General features: G+C 40.4%; 1 protein-coding gene across 3 annotated transcripts in view; it reads left to right on the top strand.

Annotated features, from left to right (window-relative positions):
* The first annotated feature begins 6,628 nt into the window (after window positions 1-6,628).
* LOC130911289 (chondroitin sulfate synthase 1-like) overlaps window positions 6,629-16,928 on the top strand; it is a 58,071-nt gene continuing 47,771 nt past the window's right edge. For all 3 annotated transcript variants that reach the window (XM_057829153.1, XM_057829155.1, XM_057829154.1), the window contains exon 1: window positions 6,629-7,191. In XM_057829153.1, the coding sequence (XP_057685136.1) occupies window positions 6,878-7,191 (314 nt within the window). In that variant the 5' untranslated portion in view covers window positions 6,629-6,877. The remainder of the gene's footprint in view (window positions 7,192-16,928) is intronic.

Here is a 16,928-nt window from a genome sequence, read left to right on the forward strand (position 1 = left end):
GCTGTCCAGTCCAGTCCAACAGAGACCCCTCGTGGCTGTAACTTTACTGGGCTCGTGCGTAAAAGTGCCACTAAAACTCTTCAAATGCTTTCTCCTAAATGTGAATTTTACCTTGATATTGTTATTATCACAATTATTCATGTCCAAGAGCTGACTGCCACCGTTTAGAAGGTTTTATTCATTTTCAAGCAACGTAAGCAAACAGTCTGAGCTTTTATTTTGATACTTCCGGTGCAGAGTCATGTGAATTTGCATATTACGTTAAATATTTAGTTGCAACCGTTTTCAGATTTAACATTTAAATTTAGTATTTATATTTAGATTTATTATTTATATTTATATTTACGATTTAAGATTTAATATAAAATTCCGAATTTAAATAAATATTAAATATTATAAATATTTAGGATTCAATTCAATTCAATTCAATTTTATTTGTATAGCCCTCAATCACAACAGAAGTCTCAAAGGGCTTTACAGAGGCAATATGATACACAATTAGAAATGAAGCAACAAAGATGAATAGATACATAGATATACATATCAGATTTACATTTCGGAAATACATTTAACATTTACATTTACGATTTAAATAAATATTTAGTTCTGGATTTACACATTCAAGTCCAATACTTATTATTTAAAAATAAATAAATTGCTAAATAGTGTTGTAAGCGTGCAAAAAAAGGGACTGTAAAAATGTCACACCACGTTTTTAGCACTGCGTGGCGCTAAATGTGAGAAAATGTTGTCGTAATTTTCAGCATGTTCTCCTTTACAAACGGTGCCCCATACGTCTTCTGCATCATCATTTGGGAGTTTAGCTTGCTGTATAGCCAGGACTGAGCCTTAGTGTCTCTGTGAGGAAAGTGCAGTCGTATTCCCTCCCGATGCAGTTATCTCCACCTTGCAACAACTGCAAGTCGCTTTGTTGTAATTTTTCCTCGTGAAGTGAAGACACACTTTCGAGCATTTGAACCTACGTGCTGTCATTGTTATGTTTACGGCTGCAATGCTCGTGCTAAACCATCGTAACCTTTCATTTTCACCCTCTTTCCTGGTGAAGTGTAGCCAAACTTTGGAGCGAATGGTTCTTGGCGCCATGCTAGTTTGATGCGTCTGGACAACAACACACGTCACGTCACGACGCAATACGCGTCTTTAGGAATTGTTTAAAGGGATCGTTAAGGCTTTTTCATTGTGATGTTGAGGCCTTAAAACACTAGAAACCGGTTCAGAATTGGAATCGGATTTCGATTCTCATCCCTATACAAGACTGTTATTTGTCCCTATACAAGACTGTTATTTGTCATGACAATACCATTTATTTAGCAATTGGGGAAAATTACTTCGATAAAAAGAATATCCAGTACTGGTGCACGATAATTATTGGTCCTATATTAGGAATTCTGACGTCATCCCAATAAATCCAATAACATTATTAATAGGACCGATAATATGTACTGTGCTGGCTTTACAGTTTACACACTAGTATGGGAAAGCAGTTGACCATATGCGGGGCATTGCTCCCACCTGCTGGTCAGAATAATTTGCTGCATCTATTTTTTGTTACAATAGTTTGGTTCACATTACAAGCTCATTCACATACACATTGCGGTGTCTAGCGGTAGAATTGACAATCGTGAATGCTTTTTGTTACGTTTCCGCCTCGGAAATATATGTCGGTAAGCATTTTATGTTTACTATAACATATGGATGTGCAACATATGTTTACTTCTGTGGTGAAGGGTCATATGTACAGAACTTAATAAGTTGTTGTGTTATAGAAGACAGCCAATGCTTTAGTAGATCAAGCTAGTGTGCTATGCCATACATATAATAGTTGTGTGTATAAGTGTATTGTGCAGTTTGTTGTACATTGAGTATTGAATATGTGTATTTTTCTGTTGTATTTCACAATATTAAGACGAGTGTCTTCCCATAAAAGCGAGAAAAGACCAAGCCTTGTGGTTTATGGAAGTGCATTCATTTTTAGCTGGCTGTCGGGGAGCGCAGAAATGAAACGCACTGTTTTGTTCATGTTATTATGAAAAATCTGGTGAGATCAAAGGCAAATCTATGTTGAATCCACCACTAGTTGTTTTTTTTTAAACCTCCAGGTGTTCAAAAACTCAGGTTATACATTTAAAAAATATATATATTTATTATTGGCTATCGGTATCGGCTTTGAGGACCAGGAAGTTATCGATATCGGTTTCAAAAAACTGATATCGTGTACCCCTAATATCCAGTAAAAATATTGGAGTAAAGAGACTGAAACAAGAACAATTAGTGGCTCTCTTCATCTCATTCACTTCACTCTGAATATTTCCCCCTCCATGGGTTGAATTCTAAATCAGATGAAACCATGACCCTGCGACGTCATCCTCCTGTTGGGGACGCTAGAATCCTATAATGGTTGGCGTGGCTAAACGGCGGATTAAAAGACTAATTTCTCGTCATCTGCGCTTTGCAAAATTGTTGTATGTAGTTGAATTGTCTCAAAATATGATTCTAATTCACATAATAATGCTACTTAAGACTTTTTTATCCTGTCGTACGCACTTTAAATCGGAATATCTGAACATAACTTAAATGATATTAACATATACAATAAATACAAACTTCTTTATAATCTCTTAATTATCCAGGAATGCAAAAATAAACCTTTACCTTAAGACTATGCAACATTTGTTGAAATAAATAAATGAATATAACTGAAAAAACTTTTTGGTATATAATAAAATAAATAAAAATGGAGCCATCCTTCAGGTAAAACACGACTGCTTTTGTCCACAAGCACAGCCAAACAAAAAAAAAAAAACTTTTTACCTCAATTATGATTATTGTATACGATTATCTGAAAAAATGTCTTCATAGGCTGCAATTAAAAATATTTGCAAATAAAATAATGTAGTAAAAAAATCAACACCTTTTAAATAAATACAAGTCATCAGCCAATCGCACGTGCGTTTGAGGGGAAAAAAATGGACCGGCGCATTCAGCAAGTGAAAAGAGGTAAATGTAAGTCTGAACATCATGAAAATAGTTCACTTAATAATGGCATGGTCAATTCTATCCTTACAAAACATATGGGAAGACAATCTAAAAGACTTATATAACTGAACTCCTAATATAAAGCAAACAAGGTTGCTTGAAGGGTATTATAATACTAAGGGGCTGTGAGATATCAAAAGAACCGTTATGTGGCAAGATAACAAATATTAATAAAGTTAACAAAAAAATAAATCACATTCATGAGCAATTATCGAAAATAGATCGAAAATTACGAACATTTCCGAAAGTATTACGGAAACAGACGAATGGGGCGGAGACATCACAACAAGGAAACAAAAGGTCGAGGCAGGTGCCATCGTTGTTGATCTACGAGAGAGTTGCGTTCGTGTTTTATCAAAATAGCGCTAAAATGGTTCAAACCTGTCATGCTATGTGGAGTACAAATAGCCATTTGTCGCAATGTAGTACCCATGAGTTCCCGAACGCGAGAAAAAGAGCTGGACTACGCAGACAATGAGTAAAGTTCGTACGTGCTAACAGGGCTAATTTTGCAGACCCAGCCTCCGGCACGGTTTTGTGTGGTGCGCATTTTACACCTGAAAGCTGTTCGAACAATGGACAAATGAAATCAGGTTTTGCTAAGAAATTCCTGCTGAAAGCAGATGCGGTGCCCACCATACACGCGCAGCCACCTAAATGTCCCGAGATATCAAGAAAGAGGACAATGACTGGCTCTGATGAAACCCCCCCCCCCACCCCCAGGCAAAGCAAAGGAGGGAAATGGCCAGAGTGAGTACTCTTTTATAATAAAAAACACATCATGCATTGGCTATAGGACTGTACACATGTATACATTCTCGCTCGTAAAATATAAAGAACAAATCCTCTAATCAACAGGTGTCAAACCGATTCCAGAAAGGGCCGAGTCGGTGCAGGTTTGCTTTCCAACCAATGAAGAGGACACCTTTTCACCAATTAGATCTTTTACATGTGTAATCAGTTAAACTTTGTCAGTTGGTGCTTGTTTCAGCAGGAAGTTCATTGGTTAAACTCTCTGCGTGTTATCGGTTGGAACAAAATCCAGCACCTACTTGGCCCTTTCTGGAATCGGTTTGACACCTGTGCTCTAATCCCATTCATATTTGTGTCTGTTGGCAGAGCGAAAACCTATAATAGCACAATAAATGATAATTATTCTATACGTTACTTTATTTTGCGGTCACGGTGTACCAGCTTCACAAAAAGAAATGCAAAACAAACCATTCGATGTTTCCCGCACGATCTGTTGCTGGTGTTTCTTTAGTGTGATTGCTCCCCTCAATGATCCATTCATTAAGCTGCACTGGCTTTCTTTTGGGCTCAAATTGATAACCCAAAACACCAAAGAAAGGTTCATAACTCTCCCTCGTCACCATTAGAAGAACGTTCATTACGTTGGATTCGTCGCTGCAACTAGAAACAAAATTGCACTGAGCCGGTTGTTTCCTTTTTTGTGACGTCACGCACACAATATGCTAGATTTCCGGGATCTCGGGCGCCGGTCATTTTATCTTGACAATCCATCCAAATTTCTCTCATTTTCTTGGTGTTGCGATGTGTGTAATTACACAAAGTGGCATGATATGAATCCAAAAGGCATGCGTTTATGGATAAATGATGGAATATTAGCATTTACCCAGGTTTTGTAATACCCTTTAAAGTCTTGCTTGGCAATCAAAATGCAAAGCTGCCCCCATGTTTTGTCAGGGTAGATGTCGCACACTGCATCAAGATGATCCTCCAATGGGACTGACTGAAAAATAAAAGATACACCATGCTAAAGATTTCTTTGAGAGGTCATTAGCACTGCTTGCCAAGTCACAAAGTTTGGAGAACGCAACAAAAACTTCTAATCGCCATCACTATTGTGGCACTAAGTGAATCCGAAGGGAATGACAGTTCTGGAGCCCTTCTCCCGTCAGAAAGGTGCAAGATGTACCTGAAAGCTCAAATAGCTGAAGAACGTGTCTGCTTCCAAGTCGAAGAGGTTGTGGGACAAGAACCAGTGGACGCACATAGTGAGCAGATCCAGACAGATGCCAGACAGTGGGTGACAGAAATATGTGAGGAGAGCAGGTCACTTGCCATGGCTGATGAAGATAGAGATAACATCCATTTCCCCCCTGAGATTATTGCCCACATAATGAAGACTTGGATGTTACTTACAACTTTGGACAGGAATAATGGTCGCCCTCTTCCAAAGCACCAGCATCACTGCAAGTTCTGCTGCTGTTGAAGCAGGGTTCAACTTAATAAAAAAAAAAAAAGGGCTTTTCAAGAATGAGAGCCTGCCTCTTCGTGTTGACCGCTTCATTTCTCGTCATCCGTCCTTTAGTTCTATTGCTATGCATATGGTTTGTAGTATGTGTGTGTTTTAGCACAAAGTCATTGTCCCAAGTTACTGTATTTAAGTTTCTTCTGCAGGCACTCATCAATTTAATATACATGTATTAATTTTTGGAGGAATTACAATGTTCTTTTTGTGACGAATCTGACGATACTCACCGAATGTTACGATTTGCAGCAAGCTCACCTCAAAACAGTGGCATATCCTGACTACTGAGGATGTCAAATGGGCAGAAATTAAAAAAAAAAAAAAAAAAAAAAAACTAAGAAAACAAAAAACCTATAGTCGATTCCAGGTTATAACCTGCATGGGATGAAAAAAACAACAACAAAAGACTGTGTGCAGTTGTACGAGACAAACCTTATTTCGACGGCACCAAAAAAAAAAAAGAATGCTGCGTCAGGAGTATGTGTTGGTGACGTGACCACTACAGCATAAAAATTGTGTAATATCGATTTTAAAAAGTTTGTTTGTGGCGGCAACACCAATATCTATTAAAACGAAGCAGCGGAAACCAAAAATTATAGTTTTTAACGGGACAAATGAAAGGTAACATTTCCGGGTCGAATAGGAGTTGAGGGGGTGGGTCAATTGAACTCTTGATGGCCGAAAAAAAAAAGTTGAACACCGTCTTGATTACTTAAAAAAAAACAATGTTTAATAACTGCAAAACGATAGCTGTTCAAACAAAACTTTTTACAGCACAAACAGGCACTAACGACGCAGAAAAAAATGGCATCATCGCGGTTCCATTCCGCCGCAGATGGGGGGCTGCGCGTGACGTCATCACTATACATTATTTTGAATGTCTCGAAAACCGTAGCAGCTCAAACAAAACGTTTTACAGCACAGTCCAGCACTAACGAGGCACAATCAAATGACACCACTGGGGTTCCATTCTGCCGCAGATGGGGGGCTGTACTTGGTTTGTGAGGAAGAAGGAGTTGAGTTGAATAAAATGGAGAAGTGTGGACGTTAAGAGAAGACGCTCGTCTCGTGTACTCCTTCGGTCTTATTCTAGTGATACAGTCTAGAATAGAACACATAGCACAAACGATTGACATATTTTTTTATATAAATTTGCGTCTGATGGGGGGCCAACTTCACGGAAGTCTGGGGAACGTCTCTCTCATATGACAACCTCTGGTTCTCCTCTGGCACGTGACGGACGTGAACGCCTCTCAGCTACGGAATCCCGCGAGGCTCGCATTTAGTTCTCCGTCGCGCTCTGCCTCTGACTATTTGGCGTCGTCGTCTCCACGCGGCAAGGCGACGGACGCAAAGCAGCGGGCGAGCCAACGGGGGAGAAAGAATTCGAGCACGGTCGTTGATGGCTGGTTTGTGAGCGGTTTCCGTCGGGTGCACAACAAGAAGAAGAGGAGCAAGTAAAAGAAAGCTTTTGAGGAGCGGACATCTGAATCGGCTGGGATTTGCTGGTCCTCTTTTTAATGTGTTTTGAGGCGAGCGCGAGGGATGGCAGCTCGCAGCCGGAGAGCTTGGTTCGGCGTGCTTTTGGGTCTGGTGCTCGGCTTCACGTTGGCATCCAGACTCATTCTGCCCAAGGCTGCCGAACTCGCCAAAGCCAACCCGGGAGGCGGCGGCTGCGCCGGCCTCAGGGCAGCGGCTGCTGCGGCTGCAGCGGCGGCAAGTAACGCCGGCGGGGCCCCGTGGCAGCAGTCTTCGGACGACGCCTCGTCGTCGTCGAACGCGCGCTCCTCCAGCTTCCTCTTCGTTGGGGTCATGACCGCGCAAAAGTACCTCAACAGCCGCGCCGTAGCGGCGCACAGGTACGTCCGCCGGCCGCCGAGCAGCTTAACCCAAGTCGATCCTATCCAGTTTCAACTTTGGAGCATCCACTCATCGGGAGCCATTGACGCTCGAAAAAGCACCTCTTTTAGTTTTGAGTTGACCACACCAACTTTTACCACAAGTAGTTCTACTTTTCGAATTTAAATGGCAGCTTTGAATTGCTACAAGTGAGTTTAAAATAGTAGGGCATATTTTTGACCAAATCCATCCAAATAAAAATGGGAAAAAACGGTGCTATACAGGGCCGGAGTGGGACTCATTTTCGGCCCTGGAATTTCATGCCTCAGACCGGCCCACTCATTTAATTTAAAATAATGTCATTATGCATACACGTGTTAAGTTCAGTGTTCTCTAAAGCCGTGTACTGTAATTCTGTGTATTCCAATTCAGTGCAGGTAATGGTTGTTTAATAAGGTGGCTTTATTTTAACAAGTGCAACACAACATATTTTGAACAAATTTAAAAATGGATTTAAAAAAAACTATATTAAATGATACATTTGAAAAATAAATTAGGGCTGTCAAATGATTAAAATTTTTAATCGAGTTAATTACGGCTTAAAAATTAATCGTAACTAATCGCAATTCAAACCATCTATACAATATGCCATATTTTTCTGTGAATTATTGTTGGAATGGAAAGATAAGACAAGATGGATATATACATTCAACATATGGTACATAAGGACTGTATTTGTTTATTATAACAATAAATCAACAAGATGGCATTAACATTATTAACATTCTGTTAAAGCGATCCATGGATAGAAAGACTTGTAGTCCTTAAAAGATAAATGTTAGTACAAGTTATAGAAATTTTATATTGAAACCCCTCTTAATGTTTTCGTTTCAATAAAATTTGTAAAATTTTCAATCAAAAAATAAACTAGTAGCCGCCATTGTTGATGTCAATAATTACTTACACAATGCTCATGGGTGCTGTAGCCTATAAAATCAGTCGCACCCAAGCGCCAGCAGAGGGTGGCAAAACTCCATATAACACAATTAACAAGTGGGCATGTCATTGTACTGTCATTTAAATCTGTCTGAGCAGGGCATGTGTGTTAATTGCGTCAAATATTTTCACGTGATTAAACAAATTAATTACCGCCCGTTAACGCGATAATTTTGACAGCCCTAAAATAAATTAATAAATAAGACCTTTTCTGCAACATCAAATATTAACAAAATGAGTGCTTACAGATAAAACAAACATAGCAACATAACAATATGAAAAATAAAGAATACGTATTGCACATTGTAACAACTCCTAATGATACTATTATCCATTTTCCATTTCCACTTTGAAAACGCCACGTAATTGATTATATTAATTCTAATTTTCACTCGCTGAACGACATGGCAATCCTGCCTTCCAGCTCTGCACCTGTGGTGTGTTCATTATGGCTAATGCTTTCTGCTACATATCCCTTGTGAGGTGCTACAAGAAGCCAAAGTTTCCACAGTTACATATTGTCGAATCACACTGTGCAAGTTGCATTTTATTCGCCATCTGGCCTTACCACTTTTGTTGTAATCCTCAGTAGTTTGAGGCAGCAAGGTCGTTGCATGAAAAAAAATTAGCTATTTTCGTGCATTTTGCCGATTCTTTTACGAGTGCTTTTCTCTTTTTAATTCTTATTTTTCAGCGCCACCCTTGCTCTTTTTATCCATCCGAGCACTGAGATAGCAGCTAATTTGGCTCAATACAGACTACAATTAGGGGGCAGAGCTGCGTGCTGTATTTTTCGTCTGCACACGTGAGGTTGAGTCTGGAAAAAAAAAACTGTATATGTATATATATATATATATATATATATATATATATATATATATATATTTCAAAAAAAAAAAATTTTTAAGACGGCCCACAGGGACAGCGGTAACAGAATGTAAGTTATACTCAGTGACACTGTCATAAATAAATACCAAACAAAAAAACTAGGCCTGCAAGCAGGACTGAACGGGCCCTCGCAGTTTTGCGCAACTCGGACGCCACGCAAACTCGGACGGCATGCAGGTCGGGGTGGTGGCAGACAGCCCCCCTCTACATCTCCCAAGTTATGACTGTTCAAAATATGTGGAGAGAGAAAATGATGACAGTCATAATCACTTTCCTTTTGGACCCTTCTGCTTTACCCAAACCTCAATAATTTTCATCAGCCATCTCAACACGTCTTAAGGCTTCCCTTATGCAGGTTTGAGGTTGATTGATTTTTTTTTTCCCTTAGAGGAGGAGTGTGTCCCGTAAAAAAGTGCATTTCCTGTTCCCACTAGGAGGCGCCAGGCACAATTGGTAATATTTCAATCCAGTCCTGTTCAGGCTGGGATACCTCACACACATGCCAGATTTAAAAGAGATTGAATGTTGTATGAGGGAGTTATCAGTCATTATCCGAATTTGGCGTTTAGCCGAAAAATGGACGACTTTGGCACCTCGCCTAGGTCAGGCCCGTGAATGAAAACACACCATTTTGATAAATTAAGATTTCATATGTCTCATGAACAGTCTCGCCAATTTTAAGGATGATCAAACTAATTCCCTCCGTGCCAAGGTCTCAAATGTACACACTGTAAATCGATAAAAATTTCACATTCAATCCAAAATACCTGATTTCCTGTGGGATTTGGAATGTGTGTGCAAGAGACTTTTTGGAGCGGTTTTGCACAAGGTTTTGACTCTCCGAATTTCATCACTATGTTAAAAAAACCTAAATGGAGAGGCCTTTTTGAAAATTTCAAGGGGGCGCCACTGAGCCATTTTGTTACAATTTTTCGTAACATTGCAAGATTATCGAATGTTATCCAGAGCCGCATGTATGTGCAAATTTTGGTGAGTTTTTGTGCATATTCAAGCCTCCAAATGTAAACTCCAACTGTGAACCCATGAAAATTTCACATTCGATCCAAAATACCCGATTTCCTGTTGGATTTGGAATACGGGTGCAAGACACTTTTTGGAGCAGTTTTGCATAAGGTATCTACTCCCCAAACTTCCTCGCTCTATGTTGAAAAAACCCAATAGGAAAGGCCTTTTTTTAAACTTCTTTCTGCCGCCACTAGTTGGCACTTTAGAGTTGATGCAAATGACCCCTACAAGAACCTTCAGGGTATGACTCTCAACAAACACGGGACGTTTGGCGCAGATATGTTGTATATCTGCTGAGTTATGACTGTTCAAAGTTTTTGGCGAGACAAATTGTTGACGGTCATTTTCACTTCCAGTTTGGACCCCTCCGCTTCAACAAAACCTCAATATTTTTCATCAGGCACCTGAACATATGTCTTGAGGCTCCCCTGAAACAGGTTTGAGGTCAATAGATTTTTTTCCCTTGGAGGAGGAGCCTGTCTCGTAAAAAAAGGCATTTCCTGTTCTCACTAAGGGGCGCCAGGCCTAATGGGTAATATTTCAATGCAGTCGTGTTCAGGCTGGGATATTTCATATACATGCTAGAAATGAAAAAGATTGAACGTTGTATCACGGAGTTTTTAATCATTTTCTGAATTTGGTGTTTTGCCCAAAAATGGCCAACTTTGGGACCATGCCCAGGCCAGACCCTTGAATGAAAACACACCATTTTGAGGTCTCAAATGTAAATCGATAAAATTTCGCATTTGACCCAAAATTTCCGGCTTCCTGTTGGGTTTGGAGTATGGGTGCAAGAGACTTTTTGGAGCAGTTTTGCACAATGTATCAACTCGCCAAATTTCATTGTCCTAGGTTGAAAAAACTTAATGGGAGAGGCCTTTTTAGAGGCCTTTTTGAAAATTTCAAGGGGGCGCCACTGAGCCATTTTGTTAAATTTTTCCGTAGATTATCAAAATTTACGCAAAGTTGCGTGTATGTGCAAATTTTGGTGAGTTTTCGTGCATGTTCAGGCTTCCAAATGTAAACTCCAACTGTGAAACGATAAAAATTTCACATTTGATCCAAAATAACCGATTTCCTGTTGGGTTTGGAATATGAGTGCAAGAGGCTTTTTTGAGCAGTTAGGCATAAGGTATCTACTCCCCAAATTTCATTGCTCTACGTTGAAAACCTGAGAAGAGAGGCCTTTTTGAAAATTTTAAGGGTCAAGGGGGCGCCACTGAGCCATTTCTTGACATTTTTTCAAAACGACACAAGATTATCGAAATTTATGCAAAGCCGCACGTATGTGCAAATTTTGGTGACTTTTCGTGCATGTTCAGGCCTCCAAATTGGCCGTTTTCATTTGCCCTGAAAAAAAATAAAATAAAACTAGGCCTGCAAGCAGGACTGAACGGGCCCTCGCAATCTAGCGCAACTCGGACGTCACGCAACTCGGACTGTGTGCAGGTCAGGGTGGTGGCAGATCCTCCTCTCTAATCATCTCATTAGAACCTAACATGCTCGAAAGTCGCCTATTTACATTCCCACACCCAAGAGATAAAAACCCCTATTGGAGAGAGTACTACAAAAAAGGAGCCACTACTGAGCTGTGCAGCCAAGCCCTTATTCAAAACCAAAATTAATCTTCTAACTGGGCCAATTCGACCAAGTGTGCCAACTATTGTGGCTCTATAACCTCCCTGAGTCTCTGAAAAAAAATATTTCCTTTAAATGGCGAACATAGGGTCGTCACGGCAACAGACAGAGACACGTGGACATGGGCCGTAAAAAAGTATTTTAATAGGTCTTGAAACTACAATGACCAACCTGAAAAGAACTGGACATGTTTTGGAAAAACGAGTGACTTTCTATCGCCACTAGTTGGCGCTGTAGGGTTGATGCAAATGACCCCTACAAGGCCCTTCAGGGTATGACTCTCAACAAGCACGGGAAGTTTGGCGCAGATATCTTGTATATCTGCCGAGTTATGACTGTTCAAAGTTTTTGGAGAGAAAAATTGTTGACAGTCATTTTCACTTTCCTGTTTGGACCCCTCCGCTTCAACGAAACTTCAATATTTTTCATCAGGCACCTGAAGACAGGTCTTAAGGTTTCCCTTATGCAGGTTTGAGGTAGATTGATTTTTTCCCTTTAGAGGAGGAGTGTGTCCCGTAAAAAAGGGCATTTCCTGTTCCCACTAGGAGGCGCCAGGCACAAATGGTAAATTTTCAATCCAGTCCTGCTCAGGCTGGTATACCTCACACACATGCCAGATTTAAAATAGATTGAACGTTGTATGAGGGAGTTATCAGTCATTTTCCGAATTCGGTGTTTTGGCGAAAAAATGGAAGAATTTGGCGCCCCGCCCAGGTCAGGCCCGTGAATGAAAACACACCATTTTTATAACTTAAGATTTCATATGCCTCATGAACAGTCTCACCAATTTTGAGAATGATCAAACTAATTCCCTAGGTGCCAAGGTGTAAAATGTGCACACTGTAAATCGATAAAAAGTTCACATTCAATCCAAAATACCCGATTTCCTGTAGGATTTGGAATGTGTGTGCAAGAGACTTTTTGGAGCAGTTTTGCACAAAGTTTTGACTCTCCAAATTTCATCACTCTATGTTAGAAAAACCTAAATGGAGAGGCCTTTTTGAAAATTTCAAGGGGGCGCCACTGAGCCATTTTGTTAAATTGTTTCGTAACGTTGCAAGATTATCGAATGTTATCCAAAGCCGCATGTATGTGCAAATTTTGGTGAGTTTTTATGCATATTCAAGCCTCCAAATGTAAACTCTTACTGTGAACCCATGAAAATTTCACATTCGATCCAAAATACCCGATTTCCTGTTGGATTTGGAATATGGGTGCAAGAGACTTTTTGGAGCAGTTTTGCATAAGGTATCTACTCCCCAAATTTCCTTGCTCTATGTTGAAAAAACCCAATAGGAAAGGCCTTTTTTAAAACTTCTTTCTGTCGCCACTAGTTGGCACTGTAGAGTTGATGCAAATGACCCCTACAAGAACCTTCAGGGTATGACTCTCAACAAACACGGAAAGTTTGGCACAGATATGTTGCATATCTGCCGAGTTATGACTGTTCAAAATTTTTGGCGAGACAAATTGTTGACGGTCATTTTCACTTCCAGTTTGGACCTCTCCGCTTCAACGAAACCTCAATATTTTTCATCAGGGACCTGAACACATGTCTTGAGGCTCCCCTGAAACAGGTTTGAGGTCAATAGATTTTTTTCCCTTGGAGGAGGAGCCTGTCTCGTAAAGAAGGCCATTTCCTGTTCCCACTAGGGGGCGCCAGGCCTAATGGGTAATATTTCAATGCAGTCGTGTTCAGGCTGGGATATCTCATATACATGCTAGAAATGAAAAAGATTGAACGTTGTATCACGGAGTTTTTAATCATTTTCTGAATTTGGTATTTTGCCCAAAAATGGCCGACTTTGGGACCACGCCCAGGTCAGACCCTTGAGTGAAAACTCACCATTTTGAAAACTTAAGATCTCATATGTCTCCTGAATAGTCTGACCAATTTTGAAGACGATCCAACTATTTTCTTCAGCGACAAGGTCTCAAATGTAAATCGATCAAATTTCACATTTGATCCAAAATTTCCGGCTTCCTGTTGGGTTTGGAATATGGGTGCAAGAGACTTTTTGGAGCAGTTTTGCACAATGTATCGACTCGCCAAATTTCATCGTTCTACGTTGAAAAAACCTAATAGGAAAGGCCTTTTTGAAAATTTCAAGGGGGCGCCACTGAGCCATTTTGTTAAATTTTTTTGTAGATTATCAAAATTTACGCAAAGTTGCATGTATGTGCAAATTTTGGTGAGTTTTCGTGCATGTTCAGGCCTCCAAATGTAAACTCCAACTGTGAACCGATAAAAATTTCACATTTGATCCAAAATATCCGATTTCCTGTTGGATTTGGAATATGGGTGCAAGAGGCTTTTTTGAACAGTTAGGCATAAGGTATCTACTCCCCAAATTTCATTGCTCTACGTTGAAAACCTGAGAGGAGAGGCCTTTTTGAAAATTTTAAGGGTAAAGGGGGCGCCACTGAGCCATTTTTTGACATTTTTTCAAAACGACACAAGATTATCGAATTTTACGCAAAGCCGCACGTATGTGCAAATTTTGGTGACTTTTCGTGCATGTTCAGGCCTCCAAATTGGCCATTTTCATTTGCCCTGAAAAAAGAATAATAATAACTAGCCCTGCAAGCAGGACTGACGGGCCCTCGCGTATGGCGCAACTCGGACGTCAAACAAAGTCTGAGGGCAGGCAGGTCGGGGCGGTGGCAGTCGACAACAGACAGATATCCAGGCAGATATATTGCATGTCTGAATGTTCGGAATAAGTGGGGAGAGAAAATGGCGACGGTCATTACGACTTTCCTATCGGACCCCTCTGCTTTAACAAAACAAAATTTATTATTAGGCATCTGAACACGTTCATTATGACTTTCCTATTGGACCCCTCTTTTTTAACGAAACAAAATTGTTGATCAGGCACCTGAACACATGTCTTAAGGCTCCGCTGATTCAGGTTTGAGGTCAATAGATTTTTGACCCAGAGAATGAATGAAAGAAGCAGGAGCCTTTCTATTTAATTAAAAGGGTGTTTCCTGTTCCCACTAGGGGGCGCCATGCGTAACGGGTAATATTTCAATAAAGTCATGTGCAGGCTGAAATACTTCACATTCATGCCAAATATGAAAAAGATTGCACCTTCAATCAGGAAGTTATTACCGTATTTTTGGGACTACAAGTCGTACCTGAGTATAAGTCGCACAAGCCATAAAATGCCCAACAAAGAGAAAAAAAACATATATAGGTCGCACCGGAGTATAAGTCGCATTTTTGGGGGAAATCTACAAACAATTAGCAAACAGGTTCACATCAACGTAAATAAATGATAATTAGGTACTATTACAGCAATAACGTAACAGATTAGCATGTGTTCGCTAGCATTAGCACACCATTCAAACAACCACACAACTGGCTGTAAGTGTCCGCTCGCGGGTGGAAAACACACAACAACAACAGAAAAGATGATACACGCAGGCGTTGCCTCTGTAGAGATATTTTACAAGCATAAACAATGAACGTAGGTTCGCAGCCGTCTTTCCCTCTCGCTAACTCGCCCACTCACGCACTCAATCACTCACTCACTCACTCACTCACTCACTCACTCACTCACTCACTCACTCACTCACTCACTCACTCACTCACTCACTCACTCACTCACTCACTCACTCACTCACTCACTCACTCACTCACTCAGAGCTACGTAGCTGTCTGTCTTCTTCTGGTGTGCGAGCGCTCTTCTTCACGTAAAGAAGTGCGAGTGCGCTCCCAGGTGGGCGTAAAAGCGCCACAAACTAAATGCATCCATTTCAATATAAAAAAGTCAATTATACAATTGAACATACATTGCCAAAGGCAGAACGCGAACGTGGCCATAGCTATTAAGAGTTATTCAGATAACTATAGCATGCTAACAAGTTTACAAAACCATTTGTCCAAAACACCAAAATAACATGTGAAATTTTCTCATAATGTGTTAATAATTTCACACATAAGTCGCTGCTGAGTATAAGTCGCACCCCAAACCAAAATATGAAAAAAAACGCGACTTATAGTCTGAAAAACTACAGTAGTCATTTACTGAATGGTATTGTCAAAAATAAGACACATTTGCTCCCCTGCCCAGGAAAGGGCCGTCAATGAAATGTCACCATTTTGATAACCTAACATCTCATATGTGTCATGAACAATCTGACCAATTTTGAGGAGCGTTTAACTTACTGCCTCGGCGTAATCGTCTCAAACGTGCACGCAGGTTTTTGACAAAAAATGCCATGTTCTGCAAGATTCAATCCATAATACCTGATTTCCTGTTGGGTTTGGAATATGGGTGCAAGAGACTTTTTGGAGCAGTTTGGCACGACGTATCCACTCCCCAAATTTCATCACTCTACGTCGAAAAAAACGAATATGACAGGCCTTTTTTAAAAATTGAAGGGGGCGCCACTGAGCCATTTTATTACATCTTTTGGCAATGTTGCTAAATTCTTGAAATTTACATGAAGCCGCATGTATGTGCACATTTTGGTGAGTTTTCGACCATGTTCAGACCTTGAAATTGGCCATTTTGAGACAAAATGCCGAGAGTCTTTTCACTTTCCTGTTTGGGTACTGCTACATCAACGAAAACTCAATATTTTTCATCAGATACCTAAAGACATGTCTTAATGCTCCCCTGATGCAGGTTTGAGGTCAATTGATGTTTTTCACCAGGAGGAGGAGCCTTTTTAGTAAAAAAGGGTGTTTCCTCTTCCCACAAGGGGGCGCCAGGCCTAATGGAAAATATTTCAATGCAGTGGTGTTCAGGTTAAGACACCTTACATGCATGCCAAATATGAAAAAGATTGGACCTTATATCAGGAAGTTATGAATCATTTACTGAAATTGGCGCGTTGCCAAAAAAACACCCGACTTTGGTACCCCGCCCAGGTCAGGCCCGTGGACGAAAACTCACCATTTTCACAACTTAGTATCTCATATGTCTCATGAACACTTACACCAATTTTGAGGAAGATCCAACGTACTGGCTCGGCGCAACGGTCTGAAACGTGCATGCTGGTTTTCGCCCAAAATGCTATGTTTTTCAACATTCAATCCAGAATATCCGATTTCCTGTTGGGTTTGGAATATGGGTGCTTTAGACTTTTTGAAGCGGTTCTGGACAACGTATCCACTCCCCAAATTTCATCGCCCTACGTTGAAATACATCAAAGCAAAGGGCATTTTGAAAATTGCAAGGGGGCGCCACTGAGCCAT

Source organism: Corythoichthys intestinalis, unplaced genomic scaffold (genome assembly GCF_030265065.1).
Source record: "Corythoichthys intestinalis isolate RoL2023-P3 unplaced genomic scaffold, ASM3026506v1 HiC_scaffold_24, whole genome shotgun sequence".
Lineage (NCBI taxonomy): Eukaryota > Metazoa > Chordata > Actinopteri > Syngnathiformes > Syngnathidae > Corythoichthys > Corythoichthys intestinalis.